The sequence below is a fragment of the Haliotis rufescens genome, unplaced genomic scaffold (genome assembly GCF_023055435.1).
Source record: "Haliotis rufescens isolate VD_foot unplaced genomic scaffold, xgHalRufe1.0.p SCAF_11, whole genome shotgun sequence".
Lineage (NCBI taxonomy): Eukaryota > Metazoa > Mollusca > Gastropoda > Lepetellida > Haliotidae > Haliotis > Haliotis rufescens.
This window is the reverse complement of record NW_025963791.1, coordinates 23,933,867-23,952,218: the sequence shown is the minus strand read 5'-3', so window position 1 is coordinate 23,952,218 and position 18,352 is coordinate 23,933,867. Positions and strand designations below refer to the sequence as shown.

Genomic DNA, 18,352 nt, shown 5'->3' with positions numbered 1-18,352 from the left:
CTCGTGGGTTTCACCGAAGTGGTAAACGTCTGAGACCTGCATCACTTCGGGCTTTCCTCCCACATTGAGCTGACACGCCGCGATATAACTTGAATACTGTTAAAAGAGGAGTTAAACCCAACTTACTCACTCACTCACTCACTCAAAGTGTTTGGGATTCCGGGTTAAAATAGGTCCCCGGCGACGGTAAGAGGTGATCAAATGGATCGGGTGGTCAGGTTCGGTGACGTTGTTGATAACGTGTCCTCGTAACCCGACGGCGTTGATCGTTGCTTACAATGTCAACCACTGAAGTTGTCTGGTCCAAACCCGATTATTGTCAGGCCGGAATATAACTGGAATACCGCCGAGTGCAGCTCTAAACAACAAACTGTTGCAGGTCTCCACGTTTAATTTTGTGGTATGTATGGGAAGTCATACATCATATATTCCTTAAGATCACTGACAATATTTAGTAGTTTACAAACGGTGCACACACTGTTTTTACTCATGATTGGCGTGTAGGATAACCGAAAGAGGAGTTGAAGATTGCATAAGTTCAAAAGCGGCTTCATTATTATAGCCATAACGAAAAAGAAGAAGACATTTTGAACCTTAATTCTATTAACTGTAGAAGAACTCATTGAAATATGAGTTGTTGTTGTTGCATTAGGTGTTTAAGAGGTCGCCTTCTGCCTAGGCAATTTCGGCTGAAATATGAGACTACACAATGACTTTATCTACTCTGGCATATCCAATGGGAAGCATTCATGACAAGCTCCACGTTTCGACGTTGCTTGGCTCCAATGAAATGGTGGTGGTATAGTGACCAAGATTGATGTTTTACAAAAACGTCTCTGCATCTCCCTTAGGGTCCATCTGACTGCTCCCTGCACGTGATTTGTTGTATTTCTGAAGTGGAAAGACGCATTACTTAACTGATAGTCCGAGTAACATGGCAGTTTTTTAGTATGAATGATCATAAGGCGTGGTGTATTCTATTTCGGTTTGAAGTGAAGATGACATGCATACTTAAAGGTTGTATGATGGTGTCTGGGGTTGAACATAAATGTGCATTTATCATTTCTTTATCATACCCGTCATACTTCAGACTGATTTTTCCCTGGCGTTGACGTTTTATATGAAGAGGACAGCCGAATACGGGGCGGTCGGGTAGCCTAGTGGTTAAAGCCTTCGCTCGTCACGCCGAAGACCCGGGTTCGATTCCCGACATGGGTACAATGTGTGAAGCCTATGTCTGGTTCCCCCGCCGTTACATTGCTGGAATATTGCTCAAAAGCGGCGTAAAACCATACTCACTCAGATGTAATATACTTACCCCGTCATGTACGATGCCGAACCTGAGAGGTTTGAGAAACCATTCAGGCAAGTAAGGGAAGACTCGGTCAAACACTGGACAGATCAAACGTGGATCAAGGGACTTCGGGCTTGTAGGACCTGAATAAATTCGTATGCTTTATGATGTTACTTTCATCGTATTCGGAGGTGATAATCGAAAGGGGACAAGATTCAAAATAAATAGCAACTCGATAACCCATGGCAATAATTGTTTAATACTGTCTAAAAAGGCACCATAAAGAGTAAAAGTATATTTTTTCATGAGCGACAATTGAGTCGCATGTTGCTTGATGCCCCAAGTGTACTTCCGACACAGGTGAACAGCTGTGTCACAGGAATGAGGTGGGGTGAACCTGGATTTAACGCCACCTTCGAGATTACTGCACTTATATGGCGACGTCCATGCCAGTGTGTGGATTCGAATTTGGAATCGAACCCAAGATGCTGATGAACCACCTGCCCCCCTGGGCCCCCTAAGGTATGATACCTGTGATGACGCTGACAATGATGCCGACCACGAGTACCACACACACACCAATAGCTTGGTAGTACATGAAGGATATGGTGTAAGGGAAGTTCAGCTCAGCCCTGAAATAGAACATGGAATCTTTGTGACCAGAGTGGGTTTATATAGTTTTACATTGTCAAGCTAGTTTCTAGATTGAGGAAACGTGGAGCAAGTGGTATTTGTATGCGTGTGATAAATGTAATCATTCGGATAAAAGATGTGTCGTGGTATTAGGACCCGCTTTAGATTTCAACAGATTGTATGCTATTAACTTACAAACATAATATTTCCAATTCTTACATTTGTGACTATGAGTCCTTGAACTACGAGAGGTGATTTGTAAGTACAGATGTATACAATTTAGTTTTACATCAAGTGCTGCATGAAAGAATATTTACAGGTAAGAAACACGAAGACAGATAGCATCTTTAACATAATTGGCGAAGTCCTCAAGACAGTTTACATCAGAAGATTTTAACATTCTAACTATTATATATTTACGGCAGGTACCAGTAAGTCTAAATATGGGAAATATTTTGAGCTAATATCTTCATAATCAGGACAAACAAGAATGAAATGAACTTTATTATATTTACTGTCCTAGCTTGCACAATGGACAAAACCGGAGTCTTCTCGAGGCCATCCCTCCTGCCAGTGTTATGCATAATTCCAAGTTCTCCAATACGTAAAAGGGTAAGCATACGTCGCTATTCTTTAGATAATACATTTAATAGATACGGTTCAAGTGATACTGATGTCTTAAATAATACAGTTCTAATTTCGAGCGTCCAGGCAATGCAGAATACCATAATCTCATCTACAAAATATCGAGGGCCAGCACCTTGAAATTCCCACACATGTCCGAAGCCATGAAAATATAACATATTCCTAATAGCAGACACCCATGTATTTCTATCTAACCTAACCTAACTAACATATCGTAACACCGTTTTGGAAATCTCTCGTGAGACATATTAAGAAGCTTAAACCCTTATCTTAAACATCTTGTGTAAGAATCAATATAAATACCATATCCACCATATTCTCCGAACACTGCAACATTTGTAGACTTGGAACTAATACCCAAAACAGATTTACAAAACTTCGCTTGGAAACGTTCGAGAAACAACCATTCAGGAACACCCAAATCTCTGAACCATATAAAATACTAGATTTAATCTGAGAGTCGAACATTTTAAACAACATATTAGTCATCAGAAGCTGTGGAAAACGTTACCTCAAATGCAACGATTGCGTTACCGCAAACTAAATTGCCTGGCCAAGGTAAGTGTGCACTAGAAAATTGGATTTGACCAAACAATTACAAACCTTACTAGGCTGAACAGTAGCCCGTTGTGAGACATGTAATATAGCCTATGATACCTGTATCAGGTATATCACCATCAAATAGCCATTTCTTGTTTGTTTCAGTTTTAACCACCGTCAAACAAACATGGGTGTATGCTTTCTATTGCCTCGAAGTTTAGTATTACAGAGACAAAAGAGTCACTTTAGCTCTTATTAACCTTTTAAGTGAGTGAGTGAGTTGGGTTTAACGCCGCTTTTAACAGTATTCCAGTTATATCGCGGCGTGTCAGCTTAATGTGGGAGGAAAGCCCGAAGTGATGCAGGTCCCCGACGTTTATCACTTCGGTGAAACCCACGAGCACGGGTATGGTGCTGACAAACCTAGAAACATAATTTGGGCGAACCGGGATTCGAACCCACAATCATAGGTTTCTGGCGTGCCCAAGGGGCGCAACTCTGCACAGCGAATCGCGGCGCCTTAGACGACTGGGCTGAGTCAAGTTCCCGCACTAAAACAAACTGGACCAGACTCATCGCAGTTTGACAGTATAAGAACCTGCACTGCCGAGATGAAGGCAGGTGGTCACCCGTTTCGTATTCATAAGAAGCGGCCATCGTGACCACCCGATCCTCTTATTTATTGGCTTATATTAAGTGGGGGTTAAAACATAATACCTACTCTGAATCAAGTGGCGATGTAATGTTGATGTTTGTCGGTGTCGTCATGACTGTCGTGGTTTCCGAGGTCAAATTTGCCAGTAATGTAAGGTTCCAGTTACACCCGTCGGTGACCCGAGTTGATGACGGAGCGGGAGATCTGCCCACCTTGTGCACAAACGCCCCTACCGCGATCCACCCGGTCAATACAAACGCAGAAACAAATCCGCAGATTGCTCCCTGTCATCAAAAAGAGAACTTTTAAACATTACAAAGTGATAGATGATTCGAATTATATTTGATGTTTTACGACAGAGTGAGTGCGCTCAAACAATATCACCACGTCACCAGAACAGGGCTCAACTCATTGTACCCATGTGGGGAGTCACTGCTTGGACTTAACACTAGGCTACTCCACCGACCCCACAATAGTAGAAACTCGACTTTTAACACATACCTCAATATACTTCTTGATTGTATATATTTAACTTATATCTATTTACAAAACCTTTGAAGATTCGGGTTAGAATTGATATTCAGCAACCCATGCTTGTCAGATACATGATCATAATGTCAGTCACTGGATTATATGGTCCAGACTCGATTACATACAGACCGTCGTCATATATCTAAAACATTGCTGAGTGCGGCGTTTGAACAACAAACAAACAGTTACAATTTCTGAAAAAAATTACTCATTATGTAATTAATACCCATGATACTATTATGTCTATATATTATGTTACAAAGCACGATTAAAGTACCTAAAAAGAATACTCGCCGTAACATTAGCCCAAGGACAGAACATCCCAAGGGAAAATAATCCTAAAGTCGGACCAAGAAACACTGCCGAAACGCTTTGCACCGCCTGAAACACAGACACGAGGGCTGCAGGATTACTTCAGGTTATAATGACCTAGACATTATAGGTGCTCTCGGGTTCATCATTACACAACACCTACATAAAAGGTTTTCTATGAGTGGAATTTTAGGAGCTGAAGTGTCAGCAACGACAGAGTTGACTATGGACAAATGGAAGCCAGGAGTTCAATTAGCACTGACTGGTATTAAGAAATGGACCAAATGAAGGCAGGGGTTAATTAGCGCTGACAGGTAATTAGCAATGAGCAAATGGAAGAATGGGAGCCAGCTGGATTAATAAACCTTCCATTTATCCATTACTAATTACGAATCAGTGCTAAATCAAGTCAGTTTGTTGATAAAGCTACCCGCATCTGTACGAAATCGTCGCACTGAAAGACTGAAGAAGTCAACTCTGCCTACATACAAAATAACTAAAGAACCTTGCTCCTGAGTCATCTGTAAAAGGGTTATATCTATGCTTTTTGTGAATTATCACAGTAGGAACTGTAACCTTTTGTTCCATACTACCGAGACATGTCTGATAGTTAAATCTACATTTTAAAAAAATCACAACCTTCGGGTTTCAAAGAAGCATGCACCTTCCCCGAAGTAATCAAAGAGCGTCATGCAAGTCTTGCTCAAATGTTGGTTGACCAGGGCAACAACATCCAAATTTGACGCAACAGTGACAAAAATGACGTCTGATGCAATTCCCTATTTGACTTGTACCATATATTCCAGTGTTTTAACAGTTGAACAATTGACTTGCCTTTGCATGTGTTTGTGATGGGTGACACCGGTGGGCAGAATACGTTCACCTTTTCGTAACACCTGGTATCATCACTATTTGAATGTGATTCATAAACACATGCTTATGATAATGTCGGAATCGTACAATGGACTCGCCTCTACACTGAGTGTTCTTATGATTATTGAAAGGTTTTTGTCGCTTTTATTTACTTCACATGTGATTTTATTAATCAACTTTGAATGTGTTATATCTATGGTTTATGTGCATTATCTTTTCCGGTTTTCTTTGTACCACTCTAATTGTTTATAGTTCATGGTTTTACCTAACTTGCAAATTCAAGGACGAGTTCACACGTATTAGGTTTGTTTTTCGATATGCTTGACGACACGTAAAGCATGTGTATTCCAAGTTTATTGATTAAGAATTGAAGGTAATTCATCCATGCAATGTGATTGATGAAGAATACAATAAGAAAGACATTAAACCATTTATAATATATGAACAGTTTCATTGCAAATTATGACCTGTGATGGTGATTTTGTTCCATATAACATTGAACTGTGATGTGGAAAAAACTAATAAACCAAGGTGTATGGATCATTGACCCTTTAAACATCAACCATCGGTTACCCGAAGTGTATCCATTTACAACAATGTCCAATATTCGTGTGCTGTATATTGCTCAGAGAAGAATCATGACAATAACATGACAACAGTTGGAATTAAATGTTCATGTTAAAATATTTCAACAATAAAAACACTATTGTGACTGTTATTTAATGTTATCGTTTTTGTCACGCAAGCCAGTCTGACTTAGCGGTAGCACCCGTCACAGCAGCAGAACATGGTCGAGGATATGATGTGACAGAGAGGAGTATCTGACTATCATATAGACATTAGGGTTAACATGATTTGCTTTAAGAGCACATACCTGGAAAAGAATTCCAACTTTAGAGGCAAGAACTGCGAGGCACATTTCTATCACGCCGCACACCAACACTAAAGGCAAATTACAATAAGAATAGAAACTGCGTTGAAATATAAACAGACAATGCCTTGTACAAAGTGATCAAATGTAACATATCTTATATTAAGGATAACCCTTTTACCCTTTGAATACACTACAAATAGATCCGGGATTCGAATCAAGAATATAGTTCCTTCAACGATTGTGTGCAGTTGAATATATTTGAGTGAACTTTTAGTTACATTTGTTTTATCTTTAACATGTAAATTGACACGAAACATTTTGACCGAACTAAATTAGTGAATAGTGTGTCGATATTTGGGACGTGAGGGTAAGATGAGGTTCAGATGACCATAATTACCGACAAACTCAACACTGGGAGAGAAAGACGACACCCTAACGAGATCCAAACTGTATAAACTTTTAATGTGTTTTCATGGGTACTGGCAGTTCAATACAGCCTGTCAGAATCAGTAGCACATACATCAAGAAAGAAGAAGCTTACATTTATAATAATGTACTGACTAAAATATTTGACAAACAATACAACTTATTGAGGCCACAAAACACTCTTATGTTTCGGGTACCGCGAGACTCTCACACTGTTTGTCCATGACACCCACACACAGGCGTGCGCGATTACCTGTAGTCTTGGCAAGCCTTGTTTGTCCTTTGTCCGACAGATCCTCCAGGCAGAATGGAGTGATGAAGTCATCTGGAATCACAGTCCCCAGGGCATTCAGGACGCTGGACACGGTGCTGGTCAAGGAGATGGTGAATTTATTGTTCAGTGGCATCACATTGCCTTGTGAATAATCATATAAAGGGTGTAAGTTGATATGTATGAGAGGTGAGTGGAAATGATGTTTAACGTCGCGTCCAAGATTATTGCACTTACATAGCGACGTGCATACACGTGTGTGTGTGTGTGTGTGTGTGTGTGTGTGTGTGTGTGTGTGTGTGTGTGTGTGTGTGTGTGTGTGTGTGTGTGTGTGTGTGTGTGTGTGTGTGTGTGTGTGTGTGTGTGTGTGTGTGTGTGTGTGTGTGTGTGTGTGTGTGTCTGCTTGTACTAGTCTGGACTGATGCCGATTTATAGTGCTAGCACACTGAAATACCATGGCGCAGTTTAACATGAATACCCCACTCAGACACAATATATTTACTCCGAGCCGACCAGTCCTTTTAGTCCCTTAATGCCGAGCACCAGACAGGGTAACAACAAGAACCATCTTTTAACGTCTTTTGGTATGACGCAGGATCGAAAACCCGACCTTCCTCTATCCGGGCGGACGCTCTACCACTAGACCAGGAAGGCGGTCGATATGTATTGTACCACGCCATAGGTACATGAGAACCCCGCGATAGGTACCCGACACCCAAACACAATATGTACCTGAGACTCCCACACCGTATGTACCTGGGACTCCCACACAATATGTACCTGAGACTCCCACACAGTATGTACCTGATACTCCCACACAGTATGTACCTGAGACTCCCACACAGTATGTACCTGAGACTTCCACACAGTATGTACCTGAGACTCCCGCACAGTAAGTACCTGAGACTCCCGCACTGCATGTACCTGAGACTTCCACACAGTATGTACCTGAGACTCCCGCACTGCATGTACCTGAGACTTCCACACAGTATGTACCTGAGACTCCCACACAGTATGTACCCGAGACTCCCACACAATATGTACCTGAGACTTCCACACAGAATGTACCTGAGACTCCCGCACAGTAAGTACCTGAGACTTCCACGCAGTATGTACCTGAGACTCCCACACAGTATGTACCTGAGTCTCCCACACAGTATGTACCTGAGACTCCCACACAGTATGTACCTGAGACTCCCATACAATATGTACCTGAGACTCCCACACTGTATGTACCTGAGACTACCACACAGTATGTACCTGAGACTCATACATAATATTTACCTGAGACTTCCACGCAGTATGTACCTGAGACTCCCACACAGCATGAACCTGAGACCCCCACACAGTATGTACCTGAGACTCACATACAGTATCTACCTAAGACTCCCACACAGTATGTACCTGAGACTCCCACACATTATGTACCTGAGACTCCCACACAGTATGTACCTAAGATTCCCACACAGTATGTACATGAGACTCCCACACGGTATGTACGTGAGACTCCCACACAATAGGTACCTGAGACTACCACACAGTATGTACCCGAGACTCATACATAATATTTACCTGAGACTTCCACGCAGTATGTACCTGAGTCTCACACACAGCATGAACCTGAGACCCCCAAACAGTATGTACCTGAGACTCCCATACAATATGTACCTAAGACTCCCACACAGTATGTACCTGAGTCTCCCATACAGTATGTACCTGAGACTCCCACACAGTATGTACCTGAGACTCCCACACAGTATGTACCTGATGCTCCCACACAGTATGCACCTGAGACTCCCACACAGTATGTACCTGAGACTCCCACACAGTATGTACCTGAGACTTCCACACGGAATGTACCTAAGACTCCCACACAATATGTACCTGAGACTTCCACACAGTATGTACCTGAGACTCCCACACAGTATGTACCTGAGACTCCCACACAGTATGTACCTGAGACTCCCACACAGTATGTACCTGAGACTCCCACACAGTATGTACCTGAGACTTCCACACGGAATGTACCTAAGACTCCCACACAATATGTACCTGAGACTTCCACACAGTATGCACCTGAGACTCCCACACAGTATGTACCTGAGACTCCCACACAGTATGTACCTGAGACTCCCACACAGTATGTACCTGAGACTCCCACACAGTATGTACCTGAGACCCCCACACAATATGTACCTGAGACTCCCACACAGTATGTACCTGAGACTTCCACACAGAATGTTCCTAAGAATCCCACACAATATGTACCTGAGACTCCCACACAGTATGTACCTGAGACTCCAATACAATATGTACCTGAGACCCACACATTATGTACCTGAGACTCCCACACAGTATGTACCTAAGATTCCCACACAGTATGTACATGAGACTCCCACACGGTATGTACGTGAGACTCCCACACAATAGGTACCTGAGACTACCACACAGTATGTACCCGAGACTCCCACACAGTATGTACCTGAGACTTCCACACAGAATGTTCCTAAGAACCCCACACGGTATGTACCTGAGTCTCACACACAGTATGTACCTGAGACTTCCACACAGAATGTTCCTAAGAACCCCACACAGTATGTACCTGAGACTACCACACAGTATGTACCTGAGACTCCCACACAGTATGTACCTGAGACTTCCACACAGAATGTTCCTAAGAATCCCACACAGTATGTACCTGAGACTCCCACACAGTATGTACCTGAGACTCCCACACAGTATGTACCTAAGATTCCCACACAGTATGTACATGAGACTCCCACACGGTATGTACCTGAGACTCCCACACAATAGGTACCTGAGACTACCACACAGTATGTACCCGAGACTCATACATAATATTTACCTGAGAGCTCCACGCAGTATGTACCTGAGACTCCCACACAGTATGTACCTGAGTCTCACACACAGTATGAACCTGAGACCCCCAAACAGTATGTACCTGAGACTCCCATACAATATGTACCTAAGACTCCCACACAGTATGTACCTGAGTCTCCCATACAGTATGTACCTGAGACTCCCACACAGTATGTACCTGAGACTCCCACACAGTATGTACCTGAGACTTCCACACAGAATGTTCCTAAGAATCCCACACAATATGTACCTGAGACTCCCACACAGTATGTACCTGAGACTCCAATACAATATGTACCTGAGACCCACACACAGTATGTACCTGAGACTCCCACACAGTATGTACCTGAGACTCCCACACAGCATGTACTCGAGACTCCCACACATTATGTACCAGAGACTCCCACACAGTATGTACCTGATAGTCCCATACAATATGTACCTGAGACTCCCATACAGTATGTACCTGATACTCCCACATAGTATGTTCCTGAGACCCGTACACAGTATGTACCCGAGACTCACACACACTCTGTACCTGATACTCCCACACAATATGTACCTGAGAACTCCAGGCAGTATGTACCTGAGTCTCCCGCACAGTAATACCTGAGACTCCCACACAGTATGTACCTGAGATTCCCACACAGTATGTACATGATACTCCCATACAATATGTACCTGAGACTCCCACACAGTATGTACCTGATACTCCCACATAGTATGTACCTGAGATTCCCACACAGTATGTACATGATACTCCCATACAATATGTACCTGAGACTACCACACAGTATGTACCCGAGACTCCCACACAGTATGTACCCGAGACTCCCACACAGTATGTACCTGAGACTCCCACACAGCATGTACCTGAGACTCCCACACAGTATGTACCTGAGACTCACACACAATATGTACATGAGACTCACACACAATATGTACCTGAGACTCCCACACAATATGTACCTGAGACTCCCACACAGTATGTACCTGAGACTCACACACAGCATGTACCTGAGACTCCCACACAGTATGTACCTGAGACTTCCACGCAGTATGTACCTGAGTCTCCCAAACAGTAATACCTGAGACTCCCACACAATATGTACCTGAGACTCCCACACAGTATGGAGGACATGATGAGTCCCGGCAGCCCCGGCACACCTCCCAGGATGTCCATCACCAGCAGGGGAAGCAGCTGCAGAAACACATATTTGAAGCTTGTGATACTCAAACTTGGTGCCATCAGTAGCCTCATAGTACTTCCTGAATTCCTATCGAATGATGTCAGTGTCTTTTGTAGTGTGACAGTTTATCGTGAACAATCTAATTTTAAAGCAAATTTAAATTTCCATAATATTTAACCTCAAAAGTGTATGGGAAGATGCTCTCAACTATCTACGGGTGATATTGCTTTCAAACAGCGAAAATTTGTTTTTAGTTCGATACCAACACGAAATCGTGATTGTCCTACTTGCATGTCTTTGTCGATGATGTTGAAGCTGACGGGGTGACACTCGCTGTAGAAGGCGAACATAGCAACGCCAGTCATCACCAAAAGTGCATAGACTAACACAAGCCCCACGCTATTTATCGCCATAGCTCTGGAAGCGATGAACACGTGAATAATAAAATATTGCTATGACTAGTTTCAGCATAACATAATTTGACAACACAAAATAAATACCGTTTCCGACCTTTATTCGTCTCCATGGTGTCTTTGCAATCGCCGTTTTTTGAAGTCATGTACTGTTATTCATTAAGAAGTATAGCAGTTTCTTTTATCCGAATCATTTTTATTTGCAGGACTACGCCTTTTAGGTCTTAATACTGAATTATTACAATTAAACAACATGCTCATTTACACACGCGACATGTCAATGTATACAAACTGTATATTTGCGATGAAAGGTGTTTGCATTCAATATGATAGTGGCCATACGACTACCTACATCTGACCCGTTAAGGTATTGTTAGAGTGGATCTTCAGCAACTCATGCTGGTCGTAAGAGGCGTCACTTGGAATCGGGTTGTCTGTGTCGCAAGCTTGGTTGATGCATGTCATCGTATCCCAAATAAGTAGATCAATGTTCATGATGACAGTCACTAGATGTCTTGTCCAGACTCGATTATTTACAGACCGCCGTCATATAGCTTGAATATTGCACACAAAAACTTACATCTGAGCATATCCGAGACTGGAGCAGGACAGTGTCCTCTGTACCTCAGCTTGGTGTACTCCATACATTGCTGTCATCATGACGGTACCTCCGACCATGAAGGACCATACGGAGTACCTTGTTGACGGGTCCAGGCTAAACCTGACAACACGTTAGTTGGCTATCATTATCACTGTATGTGTTAGTGGATTATTTAGTTCCATCATATTTCTCTGCATTAAGTCTTTACTTTCTAAAACTGCATCGGAGTTTCAATCCCCTGGACTTTAAAAGATGCTACTTGTTACCCTGCCAGCTGGTTTGCAGTGAGTCAGTATACAGTTTCCGGCATATGATGAGTTGGCCAGGGGTGAAAAACAAAAGTTTCGTTTTCCTGTATACCCACAGCCTTTTCTATTGCACAAAGGCGATATCTGTACACAATTCCCTTGGGTAGTAAGCTTGCAGGTGTGTGCGTAAATTTTCAGGGGGTCCCAGTTGCAGAAAATGGAGGAAAAATACATAATTTGACATTTTACAACTAGCTGTAAGATATTTATGAAGTCGTCAACCTACGTCTTGGATTACAGATAATGTTCGGTTATATGAATTCGGCCTGAACCATTGTGCTACCCTATACAGAAAACAATGGGAACATATATTACATAACGACAGAAATACTGAAAACAACGCCACCCCATCCCCAAACAATTTTGATGAACATTGATTATTGAGAAATGGTTTTATTTTGTTTTGTTAATATTTTTGATGGTTGGGATAACTACAATAATGTTTTAAAACACCAAAATAGTAAGATCATAAAGAAAAATGAAGTTTCAAGTTTGCCTCCATTTCGACCAAGATCTAATACAGTAGTTCAATATGGTCATTTAATATATCATATGAAAACTTTTTACATGGCCTTTTCAGTGATGTACACTATTCACTGACTGATATACTTATCCTTAGCGATAAAACAAATGATATATTGAAAGCTATTTTCTCTAGCGACATCAATCTACCCCCAATGTCAGATTTCAATTAAAATAGACACACCCCAGCAGATACACACACAAGTCGCTATATAGGTGACATAATCGTGAGCGCGACGTTAAACACTATTTCAGCCCACCTCGAACATCACCGCAAGTGTTATTAGTTTTAGGCATATGTGAACCATTGTATATAATTGAAATAAATATTTTCCTGGCGAGAATGAAGTATTACCCTTTCCTATCTGCACCTAGTCAGTTAATCAGACTGACAGTCAACACCAGCTGACGTGTGAGAATATTGCATTTTCATTTATCATACGGGAAATTAAAGCTTTCACGTATATTGCATACGACTTTCATGTTGATATAATGCTTTTAACATCCCCAGGCATAAAAAAGTCAATAATAAAACGTGAATTCATATCCATGTTTTGTTAACACACGGGTCTCAATGCTTGAATGGACAGCTGGTCTTGTTTTAAATTGAACGACCGCGTAATATATCTAAAACCCTCAGGTTTTTACCCTTGACAACCTTTGTCACTGCACGGCATGGGGTTGACCATTGGTATTTTACCAAGATACAGGAAGTCATGATAGCTTTAAAAGGCAAAGTCTATACACAGTACGACTATTTCTCCAGCTATTAAATAGTTACGGTACCACAAGTATGCATACTCATCCAATTTAATCCTGGATCTGTTGTCGGCGATGGCCCATGCGCTTCTGAAACCCCCGACGGCTGCAGCAGACCGAACCATCAGGGTAGCAACCCCGACGACCATAACAACTGCCTGGAACGTGTCCGTCCACAACACAGCCTTCATTCCACCCTGTAGCATGCAGCGTGATCAGAGGCATGTATTTCACAACAGGTTGAACGTGTTTTTATTTTAGGAAGATGTAGCAAGAAGACGGAGCTATTCTTAATGTTTTATTCGTCTTTCTTGAATACTTTCTGGCCTCCATCACTTGATTGTCGTGTTTGTTAACAGGCCGTCGTCGCATGGCACGTATCCTGCTGTGCGGCGTCAGGCAACACACACTTACTTTTTATGCAGTTTGTGTGAATGGCGGGTGCAACCGACAGGTAAGAACCTGCTCACCTTTTTTGTGAACACCGAGTGTCATCACTGATTTTCATAACGATTCTGCCTTTTACGTCTGATAAAATCTGTCTCGGTGGATACTCGAGGCTTGTTATTTTCTTGCGTTGCGTTTTATCTTCAATATGTCCATACGTTTATTCTAGGAGTTTAAATATAATTATCTTCAATACTTACTGCCTAACTGACGATTGACATTTAAAAGTGAGTGAGTATGGTTTTACGCCGCTTTTAGCAATATTCCAGCAACATCACGGCGGGGGACACCAGAAATGGGCTTCACACATTGTACCCATGTCGGGAATCGAACCCGGGTCTTCGGCGTGACGAGCGAACGCTTTAACCACGAGGCTACCCGACCGCCCTGCATTTAAAAGTGTTGTGTACATTAGTTAAATCGGCCCAATGACGTTGTGTGTTTGTTCATTTGATTTGATGAGTAATATTTATTCATATATGGTCAATATATCTATTCTACTAGACTCACCAGTGCTGTACAGAGGGTGGTGACCGAGCCGAACACAAACACCAAAGCCCACACGTTGAGCCCGGTAACTGGAATATAATGATGTATTGTATATTATACAATATCAGGTAAAACATACATTTAAAAAATAAAATCACGCTTTGGGCCTTTTCCAAACCCCATGTCGAACAATTTGTGACTTGTATCAAGAACGTATTATATAAAATACATTAACATGATCTGTGTTAATACACGAACACTTTGAATGGTTATAAGTACAACATACCAACTAACGTACCTGAACTGACAGCCAGAGATGGGGCATAGAGTACCATAGCTGTATGGACCATCTGGAATAATAAAGAATGGGTGAGCTGGGTTTACACGTCCATGAACAATGTTTCAGCTTTACATCAGCCGACCTGCTTCGTGTTGGAAGACACTACATGGGACGAAGGCCCAACTCATTATGGTGAAACGTTCAAAAAGCATCGTACTGAAAAATATGGATATATATGTTGTAGAGAATTTGGGATTCGAATCCATATCATATGCGGATTCTTGCAGCTAAGGTGTGTGGAAGGGGCTTGAGGGCGAAGCTGCACTACAGATTTCGACTCATGGCAACTGAGCAGCTCGTAACCTTTCAACAACATGTGACCATGCATTGTTATATTTATCTGCTCAATAGATATAGACAAACGATAATTTGCGGCTAAGGTCTTCAGTCGTATTATTTTTTTCAACCGCTATGGAACATACTTAATCTGAATGATATATATATATATATTATACTTCTTGCCCAAGGGGGCGGTCGGGTAGCCTAGTGGTTAAGCGTTCGCTCGTCTCGCCGAAGACCCGGGTTTGATTCATGACATGGGTACAATGTATGAAGCCCATTTCTGATGTCCCCCTCCGTCATGTTGCTGGAATTTTGCCAGAAACGGCGTAAAACCATACTCACGCACTCAGTCACTCTTGCCATTAAGGATGAAATTTTGACATTACCGTTTGTACCAAGATAAGTGTTAAAGCCAGTTTTCGCACGGCTTTGTTGAACCTCATCTCAAGATACTGGAAGAAGAAATGAAGCACAACATATGATATCCTCCACTGTGTATCCCCTAGATAAAGATCAACAGATTTGTTGGATAATGAATTGCAAGAACAGCAAATGTTTTAGCCAAAACAGGTATTTAAATTCTATTTGCTGTTTCCTTTGCTCCATATTTGACATGCCTGTTTATACTTCACCTATATCAATTAGTCCTCCTGATTGAGGGGTGGTAGGGTAGTCTAGTGGTATCTATGTCATGTCGAATGCCTCGTTTGATTACCATCATTGATACAATGCGTGAAGCCCAATATTGGTGTCACCCGTCGTGATAGTTATCTAAGATGTGGTATTCCCAAAAGTGGCGTACATCCCTACTCACTCAGTTCACTGACACCAAACAATTATATCTAAATTTTAAAATCATTAAAAGTATTAATAAAAATGCTACCTTACTGGACTTATTGATAGCCACCGAGGCTTGACGAACTAAAGTGATAAATTATCATGGAATTTTCTTTCTGCACACGCCATGAGCACCACGTCTTCGGTAAATATCGATAGTGTCCCTTGTATGTGTGTATAGGTTACACAAAACCTACACAGAAGCCTTTTGTGAAATGTCGGCTCGATACCTAAATATATACCACATAGTTTCATACATACAAGCTATCAATTGTTACAATATATTGCTTGGAAACTCACCTTAAACACATTGTTAATATTAAGCTGATAAAAGAAGGGAATGAAGATCCTTCCAGCCACAAGGACTCCAGCAACGGCAGCTACCGGAAGCCAGATCATCATAGTGTTACTTCTATAAACCTCCACCGGCGCTCCTAGCAACGACAATGCCGAGATGAACGTCACCATCAGAGACATCGAGACGGGGATGTAGTGCATGTGACGTCCCCCTAACACGTACTCCGTCATCGTGCCGCGGTTACGGTCCTTGATGACGTAAAAGATCCCTACCGCGGCAGAAACGACCAACATGGCAGAGGTAACTCCATAGTCAGCTAACCCGAACGTCTTGATCTTCCCTGTCGTGATACTGTAGTCTCCTTGAACCTTCATCCCGTGATGCACTAACCTCTTAGACCTTGCGTAGATGATCAATCAAAGTGTTGAATAGGTCACAAGATATCTGTAAGACTTCTCAGAAACAAATGTCATCACTATTCTTCTTTTATCACAGAAACACAGAATTATTTGACATCTTGTGCCTTGAACCATAAAATAAGAATCCGTACAAATTCAAATCAAATTCAAAATTCAAATCCAGAATGTATACAATTGAATCAAATCGAGAAAGATGACAAGACCACACGTAACACACCCTCAAATGAAAAGCGTGTATGTATTTTATTAAACAGCCTGTTTGAATGTTACTCTAGTATTGAGGACAGTTTATTAATCATGCTATTAACTATTTTTCACACGTGTATTGGCTCAACGAAATGAATCACAAAAGCGTATTTTATTAATATTATTCAATATGGTTGCCATCTGTGACAACAAAAAATCCCTTTCTTTGTATGCAAAGTGTTCAATGGCCGCCGCCACCGGTAGGGCAGGGCATACGGACTCTCTTGGCGTACACCTGGTGTTTCCACTGATTTTCAGTGATCCATTCATATTGATTGTCACCACTATTTGCCTTTTATGTCCAATGAAAGTTGGTTATATGAGAGAGTACACATATCAGAGTGGGGAGAAGAAAATGTTACTGTGTTAGTTGGATTGGTTACTTCACACAACTAAACATAGAAACAGGAAATGATCTTGCCCTCAAATACATAAAGCAGTGTGTTTGTTATTCAGTGGTATCACATTGCCTTACGAATAATCACAGATGTAAGTTGATCTTATTAGGCTTGAAGTCGGAAACATGTGGAGTACACCAACTATCCGTAGTTTCACTCGATTCATAATACCCGTTTAATCATATTTAATCTCTTTTGAAGTATACGTAATAATCCACTCAAGTCTCCCACACATTATATTCCTGAGACTCACACACAATATGAACCTAAGACTCCCACACAGTATGTACCTGAGACTCCAACATAGTATGTACCTGAGACTCCCAAACAGTATGTACCTGAGACTCCCACACAGTATGTACCTGAGACTACCACACAGTATGTACCTGAGACTCCCACACAGTATGTACCTGAGACTCACACACATTATATACCTGAGACTCACACACAGTATGTACCTGAGACCCACACACAGTATGTACCTGAGACTCCCACACAATATGTACCTGAGACTCCCACAGACTCCCACACATTATGTACCTGAGACTCCCACACAGTATGTACCTGAGACTCCCACACAGTATGTACCTGAGACTCACACACAGTATGTACCTGAGACTCACACACAGTATGTACCTGAGACCCACGCAGTATGTACCTGAGACTCACACACAGTAATACCTGAGACTCCCACACAGTATGGAGGACATGATGAGTCCCGGCAGCCCCGGCACATCTCCCAGGATGTCCATCACCAGCAGGGGAAGCAGCTGCAGAAACACATATTTGAAGCTCGTGACACTCAAACTTGGTGCCATCAGTAGCCTCACAGTACTTCCTGAATTCCTATCTAAAGCTGTCAGTGTCTT

General features: G+C 42.0%; 1 protein-coding gene across 1 annotated transcript; it reads right to left on the bottom strand.

Annotated features, from left to right (window-relative positions):
* Positions 1–387: 387 nt before the first annotated feature.
* LOC124132833 (sodium-coupled monocarboxylate transporter 2-like) lies at positions 388–16,794 on the bottom strand. Its single transcript, XM_046496974.2, has 15 exons — positions 16,423–16,794; positions 14,962–15,013; positions 14,685–14,752; positions 13,755–13,924; positions 12,118–12,258; positions 11,412–11,541; positions 11,047–11,135; positions 10,497–10,567; positions 7,037–7,198; positions 6,358–6,425; positions 4,593–4,679; positions 3,834–4,051; positions 1,826–1,926; positions 1,319–1,437; positions 388–891 (listed from the first exon to the last, which is right to left on the bottom strand). Exons 1-15 carry the CDS (start codon positions 16,792–16,794, stop codon positions 823–825), a joined length of 1,917 nt encoding a protein of 638 aa, XP_046352930.2. The 3' UTR covers positions 388–822.
* Between the last annotated feature and the right edge of the window lie 1,558 nt (positions 16,795–18,352).

Excerpts from the sequence above, each read along its gene's own strand:
- LOC124132833 (XM_046496974.2), bottom strand. The coding sequence starts at position 16,794 with ATGAAGGTTCAAGGAGACTACAGTATCACGACAGGGAAGATCAAGACG. Across the intron at positions 11,542-12,117 it reads AGTCTCGGATATGCTCAGAT|AGCTATGGCGATAAATAGCG; the intron begins GTAAGTTTTTGT and ends CATCGCTTCCAG. Across the intron at positions 892-1,318 it reads TCGGCATCGTACATGACGGG|AAATACAACAAATCACGTGC; the intron begins GTAAGTATATTA and ends TTTCCACTTCAG.